Source organism: Astyanax mexicanus, chromosome 9 (genome assembly GCF_023375975.1).
Source record: "Astyanax mexicanus isolate ESR-SI-001 chromosome 9, AstMex3_surface, whole genome shotgun sequence".
Taxonomy (NCBI): Eukaryota; Metazoa; Chordata; class Actinopteri; order Characiformes; family Acestrorhamphidae; genus Astyanax; species Astyanax mexicanus.
Genome location: NC_064416.1, coordinates 20,029,139 through 20,051,316, shown reverse-complemented (window position 1 = coordinate 20,051,316; position 22,178 = coordinate 20,029,139). Strand labels below are relative to the sequence as shown.

At 38.3% G+C, this 22,178-nt stretch overlaps 1 protein-coding gene across 1 annotated transcript in view; it reads left to right on the top strand.

Annotated features, from left to right (window-relative positions):
• Positions 1 to 22,178, top strand: part of cdh13 (cadherin 13, H-cadherin (heart)) — a 589,258-nt gene that overhangs the window by 146,304 nt on the left and 420,776 nt on the right. The window contains exon 2 of the mRNA XM_022679628.2: positions 19,458 to 19,578. Within this exon, the coding sequence (XP_022535349.2) occupies positions 19,458 to 19,578 (121 nt within the window). The remainder of the gene's footprint in view (positions 1 to 19,457; positions 19,579 to 22,178) is intronic.

Below are 22,178 nucleotides of genomic sequence, written 5' to 3'. Positions count from 1 at the left end.
TGGCTCTGTGTCGCTGCTACACTGCTGAGGGTGGGCTGAAGAAGAAGTAGTGAGTGAAGCTGTGGATATCATTGCTAAAATGTAGGGATGCACTGAAATGAGTATTGAAAATATTAAACCAAAAATTGCCTACAATAAAGCAGGTTTTAGTGTTTGGATGAATAAGTGAAAAAGAGACTGAATCATACTGAGAAATTTGTGATTTATTGGAAATCGTATTGCAGTGTTGCCTTAAGGATTTGTTTAGCAATGGTGGCACTTTAACTGGGTTTCAAAATGAAGCCAAAAAAGAAAAAAGATGCCTTTAGCGGAAATCTATCAACAGACAGGAGCATTCCTTTTAGTCACAGGATCGAGTGAAGTCACGCACATGTACTTCGAACTTTTAGCATTACAGACAATCTGCTCCAGCCAAGTCGAGGCTGGATGCTGTCTCTGTTAGCATCCCTGCCTTACCTGGCTGTTAGCATCTCATCTAATTTTTTGGTTATTGTCTTTGGTTAGATGGTAAAATGATTATGTTCATTGTTATTATTATTATTTTATTTTCTCCCCAATTTGAAATGCCAGTTATCCCATCCCAATAACTCTTTTGAAACTGCCGTTGATGCAGCATCACTAGGTATTCAGTGCACTCAGAGGAAAGCACAGCAACCTGGCTCTGATTCATCAGCTAACAGACATCTGTGCTGACCAACATCACAGTAAAAGTGATGTAGGGAGAGAGCACCATCTACCCACCACTGCAATCTCTTATTCTGATGATCTGGGATTTAAAGTGTCATCTGATCATCTGTTTGTGGAAGCACCTTAGTGCTGGAACACTAAGTGCTGGAGACCTATATATTTTTTTTAGTTAAAGTTTTTTTTTCTTTCTTGCAAGATAAAATGCATTAAAGTGACAGTCTATATGTTTTGGGACTCTCTTGGGACTGAGAATGCAGAAATGCACCAAGCATGTAGAAAAATATTTGAAGAATGTGAACTCTTATCCAGGCTTTTAGAGTGGATAAATTGATACATTGATTTTAGCAAAGTCTCATTTTATTTTAGTTTTCTAGCTCTTTTCGGGTCAAATTCTGTTTCTTTCATTTAGCAATGAAAATGAGCAGACACAGACTGAAAAAGCCATTCTGATATCTGATATCTTCATGTTCACAGTAGCTTTTAAATCAATGGAAGTAACAGCGCTGAAGAAAACTCAGAGGAGGACCTACCAGAGGGCCTGTATTTAGAATGAATGTATTTGGCTTTGCAGGGATGTTCACAAAAGCATACTGATGTCATATATTACAACATTTGTCTTCTTCCCATTTAGTAATACTAATGCTTTTAATTTAAAAGAAAAAAAAACAATGAATGAAAGAAATGATTTTCTTTTGGTCAGTCCTAAAATCTAGCATCTTCCTGTTTTCTTAGCATCATATTGGTCAGATATCAGATATGAACCATTTTTTCTTTGCCAAACCTTCCAGCTTGATTTATAATAACACAGCCTCTCCGAGACAGCTGGGTGAACCGTAAGCCAAGGCCTCTGTGTCTCTCTCTCTCTCTCTCTCTCTCTATCTCTGCGGTGTCTAGAGCTGGAAGGCAGTGTTTATTGCTTACTCCCCACTCCTCATTCACTCTCCCAGCAGGTGTGGTGTGTCCAGCTTCCAGATGGCAGTGCAGGCAGGTGCCCCTGCCGGCTGGCCCGATACAGATGTTTGAGGCCGCGGTCTGATTGATTCCACTGCGGCCAGGCGTAGGTCACTGAGGTTTGCGGTCCTGTGTGTGCACTGACATTTGCCGCTGAGGGAACCGTCCAGCTCCGGCTGCTGGAGCCTCTGGAACCGCAAGAACCATTCGTCTCACCTTCTTCTGTCTGTAGCCGGCTGGCTCTCCTTTGAGGAGGCCATCTTTTTGGCCGGCCATTAGAGGAGCTGAGGAACGCAAAGCAATGTTCTGGCTGGAGAAGAGACAGTGGTGTCAACGAGAGGTGAGGGGAAGTTTGGAGAGGACGACTTGTAGAATAATGTGCAGTGTCTACTGGAAAAAACGTCATTAATAGTCATTTATGCGGCCTGAAACTGCACTAATTGAACAAAAAAAAAATTAGTATTAAAATAAATCAACCCATTGACTCAACGTGCAACAAATTGTTCATTTACAAGCAGTTATAATCTGATTATAAACATATTTCTGCAATGATGTGCTTCCTTGCACGTGGCTCTGTGTTCTCCCTTGTTAGTGAGTCATTTGTAACTTGTTACCTGCACCAGGTGTTTCCTGTTCCTCTTCCGTGTATATATATATATATATATATATATATATATATATATATATATATATTTCTTTCTTTCTTAGTTTTCCATCAGAGTGTAGTACTGACAGCACTGATGTCTAGCAGATCTAGAAATCTGATTACAAAATGTGATTGCAAAAACTCTGGTTCTGGAAATAAGCAAGCAGTGTTTAACACAGTATCTGCAAGATGCCGATAAAAAAAAAAAAAAAAAAAAAAAAAAAAAAAAAAAAAAACTTTTGAAGAGGTTATGAAACTGACCTAAATGATCTAGCTGATGTATGATAATATTGTAGCTCAGTGTGTTTAAAAAAAAGAGCAGTTCCTGAATTTTGCATAGTATTTACAACAAACCTTATTACATCACTATTAATTGGCTGGTTGCAATCAAATATAGAATTAATTCCTGACTCTGACTCACGTAAAGTTTGAGTTTACTCTTTATATATACAACTTTATATAAATGCACGGATTGGATTATTCACAGTTATTCCTTAATAATCAGATCATAAATGTAAAGCGTACTTAACAGTTAGTACAATTAGTACAGATAATTAGAGCTGTGTATTAGCGATGCAAAATTAATCATAATTCAATATATAGCAGTATAGTATTTCTAACTCTTAAGAAACCTGTCATACTGTAAAAATGCACACTTTCACCTGCATTAAATCTGAGTAAATGAAAACTTTACTTTTTATTAAATCAGAACAGTAAGAAGTGAAGAGTACAACACTGCTGTAGGGTCTGGGTGTTTACATGTAAATAAATAATAAAATATTGATACTGTGTTTTCAAGAATCAGTACAGTATTGCAAGACATGGCAGGATAATTTGAAATATCGATATTTCATTCATTTCATTTCAGATTCTTATTGATTGGGCATTTTTGTTGAATAGTCTCTTAAGATCAGAACTGTGATTATGTGAAGTCACCCAAATAGTCAGTGGATTACTCAGTTAATAATATAATCAATAGTTACAACCCCATTCAAAACGCCAGTGTACACTGTCTGCTCTGTTCTTCTTTTGTTGTCTGAGTCTCATTTTTGTCGTGAAATGGCTTTTTTTTTCGTCTTTCTCATAGACTCAGAACCGCTGGCTACACACACATCACACGGTTTCAGGTGCTGTGGTGTCAGGCAGGCAGATTTTTTCTGAAATCATATTGCCTTATTGATTTCCTCTGGAGCTGACATTTACACCAGACTCTGCCAAGTGGCTCTGGCCGCCCTCAGCCTTCATCAATGAAGTTCCTCCCTTAATCACACTCCTGGCCCGGACACCTCCTCGGGCTTGCAGCCCTACTGTCAGTGCCTATGCTGCTCTTCTGCCGTTTGGGCCGCAGCCATCACCTCATGTCTTGTAGCAGACAGTGTTTGTAGCACCTCGAGTCTGCTCAGCAGATTGTTTTCTAAATCTATGGATTGCTGGCCAGCTACATTATAGACTGTATAGCCTAAGCTTATGAATTATTTAAAAAGGAAACTGGATCAGAAAATTTGTGCAGTGAATTGTGAATGATAATTTACACTGTAAATATTGTAAGATAAGCTGTAAACAAATTCTAAAAACTTTATTACAGCTTTGGTAATATTTTAGGATTTTCAAAGCTCCTGGGTGGTGCAACTGTCTAACTGCATGCGTAGAGACAGATCAAGAGACAGGAGATCATTATTTGAATCTTGTCAACAGCATAGTTCTCCATTTGTCAGAATTCTATGTGATGGGTAGTGGAGGGGCTGGGGGGTTGTCAACCTAAAGATAATAATTAATATTTTATAAATAAAAGGGGCAGGTACAAATGACAGGCTAGGCATTAAATAATCATATTTTTGACTCAGACCTGATCTTGGTCAGTTTCATCATCTTTTTTATTTAGTTGCTTAAACAGTGATTATAGTTTTTTTGTGATCACTATAATTACTGTGACATGGCTGATATCTGATGTGTAATTTGAATAAAGTGTTCCCGTAAGCTGAGAGTGATTATTTCAGTTAAGACCATCCAGACATTTTGAGAAAAATGTGCACAATTTTCCAACATGTCAAAGCTAATGATGGTTGTAATGGACTAATTAATAAATGATGTGCTTCTGTGAAGCATTGCCTATAGCTGTAGACGTTACTGTTTTAGAAGAATGTGTGAGAATGTGAGAGCTCTTTGTTGGTAATTGCTGTGTGATATAGATACGGCAGAAGCTGAAAGGTATGAGGTTTTAATAGGGATGCACTAAATATATTTGGCAGCTAAAATGCACTGGAATGCACCAATTTGAATATGAATATTGTCAGCTGGCAATTATTCAGTTCATAAGTGGATATTAGTGGAGAGAAACAAATAATTTATACAGAATAATGATATATAATATAACATTGATTGTTATATTGCAATGTTTACTCTTAGTGAACACATTAGTATCTGTTACTACCATTTCACAAACTGGTTGTTTTTTTACTTTTGCTGTACATGCTGTACTGGTCTAGGATAGTAACATTAGCTGATGAAGCTTACTAGCTTTCTTTGTGCAAATTTCCCATTATTAATACCCATTATACTGCATCTGCTTTGGTTTTCTGTGGTCTTGATGTGGCTTTATTTAAATATTATTTATGGTACTCTTAGGAATATAAAGAGTGCGTGAAGTTTGTGTGTCGCAGCACACAGTGCTGCTGTTCTGTCAGGTTGTACTAACCATCGAAATGTGCTACTTAGTGACCTAGAATTTAGACTGTTTTCATGTGTTGTTTATGATAAATATATTTTTATTTAATATATGATATAATCTGATCTTACTGTTATTATTTGCTTGAATGTTCCAGCCGTATAAGTTGTAATTCAAGTAACAACCATTAAAAGAATGTTTCAGATCAGCTTGATTACCTTATTTCTACTCTGGTAGTTTCTGGCATGATACAGCTTTCACTTGCGTTTTTGGATTTTACAAGCGACTATGTTCACAGACAGTGGTTTCTGGCAGTGTTCCCGAGCTTACTCAGTGATTTTCAGTACAGAATCAGTACATCCTGTTTTTAACACAGTGCCGCCTGAGGGCCTGAAAATCACCAGCATCCTGTATTGACTCTCAGTCTAGTCCCTTTCTCACAGATATTTCTCCAGATTCTCTGAATCTTTAGATTATATTACTCTATACATTTCAGATGTTGAGTTATCTTTGCAATCTTACCTTGGGGAATGTTTTTTGAAACTGTGCCAAACTTTCTAAACCCAGTTTTTAGCAGAGGTGAACTTCTTCTCATATTCGCCTTTCAAAAAATATTCTTTTTATACGCAGACATGTGAATTTGAAATGCAGGAAGGGAAATACACAGCTCTGAAAAAATAAAATAATAAGAAACCACTTTTTTACAAATTTGTACGTTTTCTTTGATTTTACCAAATTGAAAACCTCTGGAATATAAACAAGATGAAGCTGCATGATCACAAGCCATCAAACCAAGCAGCTGAACTGCTTGAATTTTTGCACCAGGAGTGGCATGAAGTTATCCAAAAGCAGTGTGTAAGACTGGTGTAGGAGAACATGTCAAGATGCATGAAAACTGTGATTAAAAACCAGGGTTATTCCACCAATTATTGATTACTGAACTCTTAAAACTTTGTGAATATGAACCTGTTTTCTTTGCATTATTTGAGGGCTAAAAGCTCTGCATCTTTTAGTTTTTGTTATTTCAGCCATTTCTCACTTTTTGCAAATTAATGCTCTAAATGACAATATTTTTATTTGGAATTTGGGAGAAAAGTTGTACGTAGTTTATAGAATAAAACAACAATGTTCATTTTACTCAAATATATACCTATAAATAGCAAAATCAGAGAAACTGATTCAGAAATAGAAGTGGTCTCTTATTTTTTTTTTCTAGAGCTGTGTATTAATTAAAGAACATAAGCAAGTTTTCATTACCATCCTGACTTTTTTTCTGATTTGGGGTTGTATCTTATCTACTGTTTCAATTAAGAAGCTTGACCTATACATATTACTCTAAGGTAGCATGCTTTGACAAGTCAGTACAAAGTGATAGGACATCATTTATTTAAATCCTTAACCAACTCACAGTATTCTTAGTATGTTCTGAAGCATAAATTATAGTTTTGTAATTGCTTTTCTTTTAATGATATAGCTAAATTGGTGATGAAAAGTGTGAAAAGTTTGTCCAACAAATTTCACCTGAGTGCATAATTAGGTTTTAAAGCAATCGCTCTTGAGGTGGGGTTCAGCAGAGGCTATACAGCATCGAGCTTCTGGGTCTGTGTTTGTTCTCAGCGATTGGCTCAGACTGACGTAAGGGCATGAAGAGATTTCCGAGCGTTAAGTGAATTTCAGCAGGCTACTATATTTACATTTCTGAGTAAGAGGCACTAAAGGATTCCGTTTGGCTCTCGGCATGTGGTCTGAGTAATCAATTGCCTGGCATATGGCAGAGAATCTTCCTCTAGAAGACTAGCGAGCACATTCTGCGCTGAGCGTACGGTTGAGACGGCTCAGGCGTTTGAGGCTGAAAATCCTCTCCATGCACATTACCTCACTTTTTGTGTTTGTTCTGTCAACACAGCTGGTGTTCAAAGGGTAGTAATGAAGAGCCAGCCTCAACCGGGGCATTGCTAGGCATGCTAAACCTAGCCTGTTTGTAAGCTTATTAAAATACATCAGGTGCAATAACACTGCACACATCTCATACAGAACAGAACACAGATAACCAGTCAAACCAGTCAATCACAGCAACACGAGCAGCATGATAAATACAGCATTCGGCATTCAAGAAACGACACGGGCAGACAGAGAAAACACACCACAGTGGATATATATATAAAAAATAACATGATCTTATTCAAGTTCAGCTCAACTTTATACACAGTTTTCATTTAAAACAACGTATTTATTAAGTCAGCTTAATCTGATTCTCAATCTAGGTCTGATTAATTATTTGGCGAATTTGTCAAACCATTCAACCCTATTAAGGTTGAACCATTCGACCCTATTCAGCTAATAATCCTCATGCAGAAACTATCGTGCATTATTTGGTAACCATTTGGTTTAGCACATTCTGAGGTGTCCTCCAGGGTTCTATTGTAGGACCTATAGAACTACTGTATGACAGTACTCATGAGAGTGTTGACTTTTGGGATTCCATACAGGGTCTTTGGGGTTATATATAAACATGAACAAAATCAATATAAAAAAGGGCCGTAAATAGTGGTACTTGTTCATGTGATGCCATATTTGCATTTGACAAATTCCAGATTGTCCGTTTAATTGGACTTGGGAACTTGGCCAGGGAACAAAAACATTTTACTATACTTCTACTTCCATAAAAAAAGTAACTTTCAAAAGAAGGAAAAAAAAAAACTATTTAACCGTCAGTGGAAGTTAGTATAAAGAAAAATAGTATAAAAATAATTCATTCTATTACATTTGTATTACACTGTACAAATTTGTAAATTTGTATTACAGTGTACAAATTTACACTGTCCCAAAACATAAAACATAAAAAATGCATGCTTTTTGCATGATGGAATCAATATGATGCCATACAGTGGCATGCCACATGTACTAATTTTCTTAATTATTCATTGGTGTGGGTTGGGCGTAACTTGACATAAACCAACCAGTGTGTCAGTTCTCTTTAAGAGGCAGGTGTGCTCTGACTTTAGCGCGTTTGTATTTTAACAGTGGCGCTTTGTGCGTCTCAGCAGAGGATAGCGACCTGCGTGTTCTTGCTGTAAAGGCACAGTGTATGCCAACAGTTCATAAGGGAACAGCAATATCATTCTATTCCTTATTTTGCCCTGCCTTAGATACTGCTGCGGGAAACCGCTTCAGCAATGAAATGTCTCATCCATCTGGCACGTACTACTTTATATAGGGCATCACTCCAACTCACGCAATGATTCATTCATTTAATGCCTTACCATAACCATGCTGGTCATTGTTTAACCTTACTCACAAGCTATTACCTTGCAACCTATACAGGTGTGGGCTTTCCCATGCTGAACCCTGAGGTAACACATTATGATCAATTCACATATTGCTGTTCCATGTCTTCCTGCATGTCAGTGTATAAAAAACTCACGCAGGGAAATTGTAGCTGCGGGGCGTATTATGTGCCGTCACTGTTTTTGCCTAGTTTTATCCTCCCACGCTAGGTTTGAGGTTGGACAGTGTAATGAGGCGATTAGGCAGCGTGTGACACAAAGTAGGATTACAAGCATTGTAGCACTTTCTTCATACTGCCTCACCAAAGGAGGGGTGGGGGTGTGGCGGGGTTAATGTTGTTGATTCCACAGTTTCAGTGGGGAGAAATAAAAGAGGAATTACTGTTGCGCTGAGCCCCTCGCTCTTCAGATCCCAGCCCATACCAGGAGACTTCAAATCCAGCTATCACTGCACGCAGAATTCCTAACGAGCCAGCAGCGTAGGGTTACTCGTGAATTACACCGACAGTCGCGATGGAGCGTCTGCTAGAACAAATGAAGTGGTGCGTCCCGTTAGCAGTGTGGACAGGCCCCGTTTTAATCCAACCATAATATTCAGTCTGCATTTAGATCATTAATACAGCAGGGTGGCGCTTAGGGCTTATGGACGGCTTTATAGGTGCAGACAGCAGATGAGTATGAACTCCGCTTCCCCTCCGCCAGACAAAGGCAGAAAGCTCCCTCTCTCTTAGCGGGCGGCGCTACAGCTCATAACCTGGCTTTATCTCTCGGCTGAGCCTTGTAAAGCTCGCTGCCAAAGCGCTGACTCTCGGCCGTATTCCACGTCCTTCTCTCTCTCTGCTCCTGCTTTCGTCCTTGATTCTACACTCTTAAAAATAAAGGTTCCTAAAGGGGTTGTTTGGAGTGATGCCACAGAACAACCACTTTTACTTGCATGAAGAACCTTTCTTTAGGTTCTTTAAAGGATCCATACCATATTTCTGCTTGTTTTTCATTTGAAAATATATGTGTGAATCTGTACAGTAAGTGAATTATCTGTATGTATTCATAAATTAACACGATGTGCTTTAATTTCTGTCAAAGTCAAAATCTAACTAAACTTATAACAGACAAACTGTTCTACTGTTCCTGCCTTATTGCTTTATTTCGCACATCCACAGTAGAGGCTAGAAAAAGTAAGTTAAACCCTTAAGTGGTTTTAATAACCTGTAGATTCACACACCTCAACAAAACAATTCCTGTAGCTGCAGATTATATTCTTACTATGTTGAAAAGTAAATTAGGACCATTCTTCCCTGCACATGTGTTTCAGTTCATCAGTACTTTGCTCTACATTTTGCTCCCTTCCTGTTCTATTGTCGCATCTCGGTTGTTAAGTTTTCAGTATGCTCCCTCCACCATGCTTCACATTTGGGAAGAGATTTTGATCGTGGTGTGAAGTGTTTTTTTAAACAAGTTATATCTAAAAAGTTTTTTTTTTTTTTTTTTTTTCGAAAGTGTCCAGCTTTGTGCATTTTTGCTAATAAGTTCTACAGTTTAAACTCTTCATAAGTCTGCTGTGGGTCATTGTCTTGTTGCATTACCCACCCACCCAAATGTCCTTGCATTCCCTTGAAATCAAAGCAGCTCTAAATCATTATGCTCACATGGTGATTCTGATGGTGGTGTGAAGTTTTCCTTTTTTCAACCCTATATTGCTTTGTGCATTTGTGCTAAAAAAGTTCCACTCTTGCATGGTGGAACATCCAAATGATTTTGGGTGAACTTGAGGAAAATACAAAAATTAATGATATACTATATTTTAAGACACTGTAAGTGCGACTGAGCTTTTTAAAGTTCAATAAAACTCTCCATATTGTGTAAAGCTATAGCAATAAACACTTTTCTTCCCTAGATTCACTAGAAGTCTGTGCCAGGAACCATACAGAAAGCTTCATTTTTAAGAGTGCACAGTTTTTTATTTTCTTTGCTCTCCCTCGGCTGGCGCATTTTTCTCTCTCACAGTGATATATCGTTTCTCCTGCTCCTTCTATCTATTTCTTCATGTCCCCTGTGCTTCAGTAACTCTCTCTCTTCTTTTTCATCCTGTATTCCCAGCAGTAAAGCTTTGCTTGAGTCAACAAGGGCAGCTCATTATAGCTTGTAAAAGTATATTTAAATGTATCAGTGTGGGGCAACAGGGGGCATTTTGCCATTTTCTCACCCCTGGCCTCTCAATCAGTCTCTATCGGCAACCGCCGCCTCCTCCCCGCCTGTGTTTAATACAGATCTCACGCTGAGTGAAATTATTACAACCTAATGAAGTCACCACAGCTGCGTCCGGGGGGAAACGATATGATGACCGACGCGCAAATAAATTAATTACTATCTGCGGGTCAGCGAAGGTAGACGCAAAAGGAGGAGGAGGAGGAGGAGGAAAGCGAGTGATCCTCAGGGAGAGGAGGGGCGGTGGGTGAGAGGGGAGAGCGAGGCTGACAGCAGGTGGTTCCCTTTCTGTATGTTGTTCTCCCTGTGCGCAGACGAGCAGCTGAGATGAAGCACGCCTTCATAATGCCCATGTGCTCACCTTTCTTCTGACTCTTCAAACAAGGACACCCATCTCTCAGGACTTTCAGACTCTCTCTCTCTCTCTCTGTTTCTCACACAGTTTTCCTCTTTTCTTTTCTTCGCTGTTCTTCTTGTGATTTATCCTTACTCACCTGCTTTGCCTTTCTCTTTCTGTCTCTACCTCTCTGTCTTTTTCTCTCTCATTTAACTTAATGTCTTAGTATCGATCTCTCTCTCTCTCTGTCTTTCACTCTCACTTTTCACTTTCTTTGTTTCTCTCTTTACCTCTGTCAGTCTTTATCTTTGTCTGTCCCCATCTCTTCCTCTATCTCTTTGTCGCATTCTGTTTCTTTCTCGTTTGTTTCTCTCTCTTGCTGTTTTTCTCCTTCTCTTTCTGTCTCACACTTTGTCTCCCCTTTCTCTTTCCCTCTAGATTTCTCTCTTTCCCTTTCTCTTCCTTTTTCTCTATTACCTTTCCTTTTACAATTTGTCTCACCTTTTCTCTCTAGATTTCTCTCTTTCCCTTTCTCTTCCTTTTTCTCTATTACCTTTCTCTCCATCTCCCCTTCTCTCTTTCACTTTATCTCCTCGTCTCCACTAGTCTCTCTCTCTGTGTATTCCTCCTTTTCTATCTCTCTCTCTACCTCTAGTTCTCCCTCTGCTTTTGTCTTTCTCTTTATCTGTATGCAGTTTTCTATCCTTTTTATCTCTGACTCTTTATTTTTCTTTCTTGCTTTACTGTATCTATCTTTCTCTACCTTTATATCTATCTCTTTACCTCTCTATACTTCTCTCTCTGCTTCTTTCTTTACTTCTCTCTCTCTCTTTGTGTTTCTCTGACTGTCTCTATCTTGTGCTACCTCTTTCTCTCACTTTCAAATTCTTTCTTTGTCTTGATCTTTCACTTTCTGCTTACATTTCTTTATTTGCCTCAAACTCGCTGTCTTTGTCCATCTCTTTTGTTTCTCTCTCTCTCTGACTGACACAGTTTTAGTCATGATTTCATTTCTAAGCAGTGCTCTCTCTCTCTGTCTATGCCCCTCTCTATCCACTTGTCTCTCTCTTTCTGTATCACTCTCTATCTTTTAGTGCTTCATTCTCTGTCTCTAGCTCTCTCTCTCTCTCTCTCTCTCTCTCTTTCTCTCTCACTCTACCTTGTTCTGCATAAATGGTGCTGTCTATGTTTAAAATGGGGTAATGACTGATGTCTACATGAAAGACGTGGAGGACTTTACTTTATGGGTTTTATGGATGAAGTCGTCTTTCATCACTGAGTAAACTCATTTTAGGATGGTCTTTTCTTTGCCTTCGCTTTTTTTCTTCCTTTTCCCCTTAATTGACCGTGCGTTCTTCTATGCCTGCTCTTCTTTTCTGATGTCAGTGTAAATTTCAATTACTTTCATGTCAGGGCCGACATGGAGGCATAATATAAAACAGAATGGCTTCATTGGTTGATTGTATTACGGCCCTGGCATTTGTCTCATATCAGACTGCTTTTCTGAAACAGGAACAGACAAATTGACAGACATGAAATTGAACAGATCAGATCAATGGGTGAGCCAGAGAGCTCGGAAGTCATGACGGCATTCTGTGGTTGATGTCATGGCTGTTTTTTTTTTATGGCACCAGCTAAAACATATCCCATTCATTGTTGGATCATCTGTGTTCCAGAAAATTGTTTACAGCAGCAGTTCTACAACCCCTCATTGGCTGCAAACAGATTGTACAGTTGAATATTGTAGGTTATCTACAGTATGTGTGCACTTGATAAACAGCAGTGACTACCCAGTTGAGCACATGCGGCCTAATACATACAACTATATTGTGCTTCCAGACATGGACAGATGTATTACCACACTTCCCCAAGCATCATCTCTACTATACTTTCTTTATTTGTTTCATTTATTCTTTTTCTTTCTCTATTGCATTTCTTTTTATACCATCCTAACTCACATGAAACAACATTATCTGAATGTTTGTATTGTCCTGCTGTCTTCAGAGTCTATTCGTGCAGACACATGATAATGATGATATCGCCTCTGACATCTCTTTTTACTGTGAGAATCTTCTGAATGCTCTTTTTTTTCCACTGTCCTGATTTAATAGATTTCGCTTCCATGCTGACTTATTTACCCTGAGCCAGTGTAATGTGTAATGTGCGTCCTGCACTCTAAAAAACAGAGGTACGAAACGAGTACTTTTTTGTACTCAAAGGTACACTCTTCATAATTGTACCCTCAAAGGTACAATATTGGTCTTTACAGGGTCAGATTTGTTCCCTCTGAAGTACAAAGTCATTCCTAACAGAAATAAGTACGAATTTGTACCATTTCACCAGCCAAAAGGTACATTCAGTATTCTGTATCACTGTACTAATAAACAATATATATTTTATTTGCACATTTTTTTATTTGAAAGCCAGACAATTTTGCATCATGAAATTCTTGACACATATTTAGTTGATGATAATGTTTATAATCTTTATAATCTATACTGGCATAAAAAACATGGGTACAAAAAAGGACTTTCACTGAAAGGTACTTTTTTGTACCTCAATATAAGGTACAGCCCCAGCGACAAGCTTTGTACTCTTTTAGGTACAAATCTGTACTTATTTTTCTTAGTGTGTGCTGAGACAGGCTCATGACTTTTTCTCCTAGTTGAGACGTCGGTTGGGTACAAATATCGATTGAGTTCATTACTGAAAAGACTTGTTTCTGTCTCTCGAACTCATGTCCTGACTTTTTAGGAACAGAATGGTTAGCCCCTGTATTATAAGCTGGAAACTCGTATTATTATTCAGCTCTTAAACTTCAAACTAGAAGGTTAACAACATGTCATACTAAGCTTGGGTGAAGCTGATTGGTGTGGCTTTATAAGATGAGAGGTGCTTTACTGTTTTGTAGTTAACTGCGACCTGTTATCTTGTTTCAATTTCTCAGCCCAACATAAAATCCAGCCCTCTTTTTTAAAGGAATTTTTATTGTATTTTCATATCTTCTCTGATATTCTTTACTTTTACTTTTCTAACTGCACCCTTTTTAATTAATATTAATACATTGCATATCACACTACATTACAGCTCTGGAAAAATATAAAATAAATAAGAGACCACCACAGTCTTTGAATTAGTTTTTCTGATTTTGCTATTTATAGGTTTATGTTTTAAGTAAAATGAACATTGTTTTATTTTATTCTATAAACTACTCACATTTCCTTTAAATTCCAAATTAAAATATTGTCATTTAGAGCATTTATTTGCAGAGAATGCGAAATGGTCAAAATAATGGAAAATGTATAATGCTTTCAAACCTATTTCAAAATAATATTCGTAAAATTTTAAGAGTTCAGAATTCAATATTTGTCTGGTGGAGGCATGTTCTCCTCCACCAGTCTTACACACTGCTTTGGAAAACTTTACGCCACTCCTTGTGCAAAAATTCAAGCAGTTCACTTTGGTTTGATGGCTTGTGATCATCCATCTTCCTCTTCATAATTTGGTAAAATCAAAGAAACTCATTATTTTTAAATGATCTCTTATAGTTTTTTTTCCCAAGCTTTACATGAGCTGAAGTATTGGGACACCTATTAATTCATTGTTTTTTTATGATATGATTCATTCGAACATTTGCTAAACCTGTAGAGTAACTCACCAATTACTGATTATTTACCAAGGAATCAAGCTTAATTGGAAGGCTGCACTTAGTCATACCACAATTATACAATTACATATTTTTAAAGACTTCCTGGGTCCCAGTTTATAATTATTATTATTTTTAGTTATAACTGTGTAGTTATAAATCAGTAATCGTCTTATAACTACAGTGCAACTACTGTTAGTAAGTTTGCATTGCTACAGATTAATTACAGCTCTACAGGTTATGTAATTACACATGTGTATAAAGGTCAGTCATACATATTCTGACCTTTGCACTGCATTCAGTCCTGAGATGCCACGTTATATAGACTGGTGATGAGTTACGAGCCTATAAATAAAGACTCAGACACTGATTCTGCCTCTCATCCTTGCTAAATGTTGGATTTGTGTGTCCTAAATTAATCAATATAGAATTGATTTGAAAGTCGAAATGAATCAGGATCTTGTGAATTAGAATCAAATCGATCTGGGAAATCTGTGATGATACCCAGACCTTAGCTGAATACTGTCAGTAGAAAGAGTGTACGCAAATATTTGGCCATGTAGTGTATCGTGCTGTGTGTACTTGCTTGTGTAATTCTGTAATTACCTAAACAGACAACAGCTATTTATACTCATGAGTGACAGTTCTAAACTGACAGCTGCAATATGAACTCTCATAGTGGCCTATTAATTTCCCATTCAAATTTTGGACTGGGTACTCTTTAAGGTTGTCTGGCCCCTGTCCTCTTTCCCAACATCTCTCTCTCTCTCTCTCTCTCTCTCTCTGTCTCACCCCCATATGCTTCTTCTAATTGAGGGTGAGGCACAGCAGCTGCGTATGAGCGTGCTGGTAATGTGCATGCAGCCTGGCAGCTGGCTGCCCACACTAACACTAACCAGCCTCTCTTGCTCTTCTGTGGCTCCACTCAGCATTTTCTCCAAATCAAACCAGCACTTTGACAGGCCGGACTGATCTCTTAATTGCTTTGAACGTTCGGTTCAATACCAACTAAAAGGACCCCAATGAGCTGAACAAGAACTGCAGTGGGCATTTCAGTAGGGAAAAAACTACCTCATTTGTTTAATTACATATATAAGGAGCTTTATTCATCCATTCGTATTTTAGTAATTATCTAGTCTGTCTTCTTATCCGTTTAATAATGTATATGGGGATATGAATGTACTCTTATTCTAATCTTAAAGAGAAAGGACATGATTTATACATGACCTGCTCTTACAGGATTTAGAGGCAGTATTAAGAGTTCAGAAATCAATATTTAGTGGAATTTTAATCACAGTTTTCATGCATCTTGGCATGTTTTTTCTCCACCAGTCTTACACACTGCTTTTGGATAATCTTATGCCACTCCAGGTGCAAAAATTCAAGCAGTTCAGTTTGGTTTGATGGCTTATGATCATCCCTCTTCCTTTTGATTATATTCCAGAGGTTTTCAATTTGGTAAAATGAAAGAAACTCATCATTTTTCAACCACTGGAGACATCAGTTGTAAAGCCCTTGTATATTTTGTTTTATTAATGTTCATTACCAACAGATTATCTCAATGTCAGATTTGTTTTCCCCAATATCCTGCAGATCTAATCCGAATAAAGTTTAGGCATAACTGTAAGTAAAATTCTAGATCTCAGAGGCCTCTGCCAGCCGGGACTAGTCTGGCATGGCACTGCCAGGCTGTGGTTGCATGACGAAGTTGCTGGTAAGACAAGGTCATGTGTTGAGCAGAGCTTGTGTCATTGTCAGAGTGAATCTGTGCTTCCCCTCCGGCTGAAATGGTGATTGATGGAGGACAAAAACAGGTGTGAAGGAGTAATAATGGCACCAGAAGCAAAAGAAAGAGTGACAGTCGGATGGACGGATACGTTTGCCGTGCCTGGAGGGCTCGTACAAAGCCGGCAACAGTCTCTCCAACTCTTATCTCTTCTCTCTCGTTGACATTGGCCAGAAAGCCCCAGCTTTTATCCGCCGGCTTTTAAAAGCTGGATGATTACCTTTAATTTTTAATGGAGACCAGCTCCACTTTGCTGAAGGGAAGACGTCCGCAAATTAGTATAATTGATCCGGAGAGAAACCTTCTGTTTTCCCTTCCTGCAAAAACAGCATTCTCTCGTTTCGCGGAGCGGAGAAAATGGCCATGGCAAATCAGTTTAATTACAACGACCAAACCAGGGTCAGACCGGCTTTTATAGTATTATATTGTGAAAGCTTTTTACTGTAGTCCACCTTCAACAAAAGAACTATAGAACAGCTTCTTCTGCAGGGCAGAGGTCTGAGAGAGCAGTCATTCAGGCAACCTCAGATAGGTTTAGATAGATTTTAAGAAGCAGTTTTCAAGTAGTAGTGTGTTTATCTTCTTATGACTCACCACTAAAGTCTGGAACATCACACTGTGATGCAGCCTGACTGATCTAACCCCCTGCTGCTGCAGATACCGTCACCTGCACTTTCAGAGAAAGAAACTTTAGAGCTTGGGCCTTCACAGTGTTGCTTCACTCTTGCCGGGTGTTGTTAGAGGCATTATAGGAGTTTTTAAACATTTGCAGTACCAGTCAAAAGTTTGGGCACATTTTCTTGCAGTGTTTTCTTTTATTTTGTTTCTTTCAGACTTTGAAGGTACATATAAGGAATCATGTAGTAACTTAAAAGCATTAAACAAACCAAAATACTCCTATCTGGAGGGGCTGTTGTTAACTTATCCTGTGCAGCAGAGTTCATTCTTGGTCTTTCTTTCCTGGGGCGATCCTGATGAGAGCCAGTTTCATCATAACATTTTTGATGGCTGCACTTGAGGATACCTTTAAAGTTCTTGTTTGTTTTTTTTCTTCAAACTGACTCACCTAGATTTCCTAAAGTGTATTTTTTTATTTACTTAGTTGAGTGGTCCTTGTAATTATATGGATTAGAACATTTTTAATGTTAGGGCTATGCACTGTATACCAACATTCTATACTTCTTCCCAACTTTACAACTGATGCTCTCAAACACATTAAGAGGCAAAAAATTCAAGTAATTGATCTTGATCTTGACACGTTCGGCACAGCTGTTAACTGAAAGCTAAAATTGACTGAGAAAATCCAGCCAAGATGTGCAAAACTGTCATTTAAGCAATATGTGTCTACTTTATAGTATGTTTTCTTTAAGTTCAACTTTTCTTTTTTAGTTCAACTTTAGGATAAGATGACTTTAGTATTACTCTACATTGTGGTGTCCAAACTTTCTGTATGTTCAGTTTTCTGAACAGGGATTAAAGTTGAACCTAGAACTATATTTTTTTTACCAATATAAAAAACTCCAGACTCTCTTCTTTATGACTACATATAAATATGTTGTTTTTTTTTTTTTTTTTTTTTTTTTATGGCAGTTGCCTGACACTGACCAAGAGTATTCAAGAGTTTTCAATCCTCTCTCTCTCTATATATATATATATATATATATATATATATATATATATATATATATTTTTTTTTTTTTTTTTTTTTTTTTTGGCTGGTTTAAATGGACCCTGAATAATTTTCTCTCCTGGTGTGGTTTGTTTGGACAGGTGTGAATACAGTAATGACTCTTGGATGGGTACCAGAACAACTGCACTTAGATCTGTGAGGGGATTGGTCCAGGTCCAGTCCCAAACAAACTCTGGAGTGGTTTGTCAACCTTGGACCGACCCAGTTATGAGCTGTACTCCACAAGTTTGAGTCAATTGGGTGTACAGGTGTAGTTGTTATGTGTTAGTGTAGGTGGTAAACTGTGCAGAAAAAAAAATACAAATCTCCATCTCTTTCATTGCTCCATGTTAAATTGCACAAGACTTTGTTCTAGTCCAGAACACAGGACTGTCCTGTGTTTACTTTTTTGTATTTTCATTTACTGGGCTGTGCTGTATAGTTCATCATTAGCATTCCATCTACCAGGCTTCTTTTATTTTTGTAACTGAATTTTTTTTGAAAAATTACACATTAATACAGAAATGAAGGGAGGGAAAGGTCCAGCTACCAGGCTTATTTAACATTACTACTGTAGTGTTAGTACTCTGGTGGCCAGGCTTGTCTCACATTGCTAACACAGTGTTAGCATGCCAGATATGGACCTCGCCTGACATCGCTGTCATTAAGTTGATGAATTTAGATAGATAGATAGATTCTAGAATTTACATGAAATGAAGGTTCTTCATACCTCTTTAGGGGTGTGACGAGACACTAATATCCCGAGACGAGATGAGACGAGACACAATAATGGGTTCACGAGAACGAGATGAGACAAGATTTTAAAATAAAATTTTAAAGAAAACCTCAAAAATGAAAAATGGTTTGAAAACTAGAGTTTTATTTGACAAAATCATCTAACGCAAACTTAACAGACTGGTTTCTCTCACACATTGATTCTATAAGAAATAGAAATAAGAATAAAAAATAAAAACAAAACTTTTCTAGGTCTTATATAGTACAAACAATAAGTGCAAACCACAACCAGTCATATTAAGCCTATGGTTTGTGTTTTTTTTTCTCCTAAATCTCTTGTAATTTAACTATGCATAACCATAACCAGTCATATTAAGACTATGCTTGAAGTGCAAACAGAGACAGAACATTTTTTTAAAATACAGTACAGAGCTAAGAGATTAGTACAACTGCCTATGAAACAGTTACGTGTACGTGTATTTACTTACAGTATTTACATATGGTTTGTGTCTTGTTGGTCACTCTGTTACTGTTTATTGTTTCCACTGGAGACAAAATGCAGCCAGACATACAACTTAAAAGTAGCAGAAGCATCTTCTAATGCAAATGCCCAATTTTTTTTTTCTGCTGAGAGCTGCTCTCACTGCTCAGCCACCACACTCGCTGCTATCGCTACTGCGTTGCCAGATCCCTGGTTTCAAAATAGCTCTTTTTGGAGCTGAAAGTGGCTTTTCTATGGTTTTGCTCAATGAAATCTTTAGAGCACCTTTAATTTTTTATTATGTGATGATATGTTCAAAAGCAAAGTATTATATTTATATTGTATTGTGTCCTCTTCCTCAGATTGTGTGCACTGGAGCCCAGAATGATGCAGAGGAGGTCGCCTGCTCACCAGGCTTTCAAGTGAAGCAGTACCAGGTGGAGTATGATGGCGGTTTCCTCAAAGATCAACCTCTTCTAAAAGGTAGGGCACCTGTTTGCTCTCAGTCAGTTACAGAGGCCATTAGATAATGGTAAAGTGTGATTAATGTACTGGAACACTCCCACATACCACGGCACGACTGTGACTGTGAATGGGCTGCTTGTTCAGCTTCAGTCCCTCATTATCATTTATGCATACATTTTCTTATTTTTGTTCCTCCCCTTCTTTTGATAAAGAAAAATCAGGAAATAAAAGCCACTGTGTCCAAACAAAACAACAAAATATTCACATGCTCATAAATTATTCCCCTTGATTTGTGTGATGTTTACAAAAGCTTCCGTGGCGTCTCTCATCCAGCGTCTGCCGAGGGTAACGGCAGAACCAGGATGAAACTTCCTGCTCTTTGACAAAGTCCCCTGAGAAAGAGGCGCCTCAGTCTGCCTGGCATGGGGTAGATCACACCTGCTCTGTTCACTCTGTCTGTGAGTGACTCACACACTGTTGACAGCGCTATCGTACATCTGTACAATTGGGGATGTCACCATAAAGTTGTTTTGCTCCCTGAGTAGGGCTGTAAGATAAATCACATTTTTATCATCATCGTGAAACTAAAACTGTCTTAACAAACTAAAACTGCAGCAAACTGTGTGCAGCAACAGAGGGAGCTCTTCACACTGCAGAGTGTGATCACTTGACGTATCGAAGCTGGAGGCAGAGCGAGGTACAGCTACGTGTGAGTGAGGTAGAGGTCCACAATGAATGCACACACCAAACTACTTCTTCTCCTTATCCCGGCAAAATAAGTGCAGTCAAGACGAGTGCTAAAAAAACATTGAGTAGTTTAATTAATCCTAATCCATGTTTCACATAGATACCAGAATACCCAACACATTGTTATCACACATTGCTTTTCGTCCATTTTGTTTGTACACCCATAATTCTCCCGTGTGTTGTGAAATTATCATGCAGAAAGTAGCTATTAAAAGATTGATTGATTGTGGTCATGAAGGGATGCACATGGTCAGCAACAACACTCAACAATGCTCTGTTGCATTAAGGCGATGATTGGCTGGTTTTATCACACTCAAAGTGTTCTAAAACCATTCACCACATCATTGCGCTCCCTCCACTAGTCTGGACTAATGACACAAGGCAAGGTTGGGTCTATGGGAAAGAAGAGTCTGTACAGATTTGGTGAGCCTGTGACCACTGCATTCTCAGTTTTCTGGTCCTGATTAACTTGGTGGAACACCAGGACGGTGAAGACTAGTACATGCCTCCTCCGATACATGTAAAGTCAGCCACTGCCTCTTTTCAAACTACTGCTGAGCCAGCGCACTCCGAGTAAAGCTCAGTAACTCGGCTCCTATACATCAGCTCAGAGACGCCTTGTGCTGAGCGACATCACCCTTTGGACTGATGTGGTGAGAGAGCGCCATCTACCCACCCAGAGAGAGCAAGGCCAATTGTACAATCTCTCAGGGCTCCAGTAGCCGATGACAAGCTACATGAACAGGATTCGAACCGGCCACTCGGAGCCTCCAACTTGGTTTAACTTGACTTGGTCTTCTGATGCTGGTGCCTAAGCTGATTATGTAATTCCTTAAGTTAATGAGTGTGCAAGAGTTCTTTACCTTTATCTCCAAAATTTTATCAATTTCAATTTCAATTTCAATGTTCTTTCCAGTACAGGACTTGTTGGACCTTGTTGCTACAAACCATAAAAATGTACTCCCAGCCTAACTTTTAGTATAGAAAAATAAACTGTTTGGAGACAGAGAATTAACCTTCACTAAAAATATATACTTTAAAGCATAACATTGATTGCATGTAAAGAATGGTGGCAGGCAGTGGGTCACATTAACCTCTAAATGCTAGACAGTAATTAGAATCTACTCAGAACTCAGACCCCACTGTTCTGTTCTGTTATGGCAAATTTGATTTTAAGAAGAGAAGGTCTTTAGCATTTTCCTAGGTATCATAATTGTACAGCTTCAATTATTTGTCTTTAGCTTGGCAAGACTTCATGCATCCCAACTCTGACTCCAGGCTTTTCATTTTATATTTCTAATTAAAAAGGTTACGATAAGAAAAAGGTGCCAATTTGCACCTTTCTACTGGAAAAGTGAATGTAGCGTACCTTTAAAACTCATTTAAAACACACAATTAGACCTTAAGGACATGTTGTACCTTTGAAGGTGCATTTAAGCTCTGTCCTAAATGCCACCGCAGTACCTTGGTTCGTCCACTGAGACTACATGCTGCTCTGTAGCGGCTGGCCCTTTAATTATGCAGGGGTACATTTGTATGCCCTGTCCCAAACGCCATCCTAAGCCTTGCAGTCTTGTTCTGGGACTGCACAGGAGGGATGCCATTGGCATAGAGAACAAGATGCCTTGATGGTTCTACATTTAAAAGTGTGTGTTAAGTACAGATTAATATGGCCTAAGTAAGAGTTTTTTTTTAATGGGACACATTTTTTTTAATGTTATTTCAGGAATACAAAATCAAGAGCTTGTTCAGCTCTTTTTACTTTGACAGTCTAGGTGTCAAGAAAGTTACACCATAACCAGAGTTCAGGACCAGGTTTCATATTTGAATGTAATAATATAGTTTTTTGTTTTTTTCTTTTCTTTAAATCT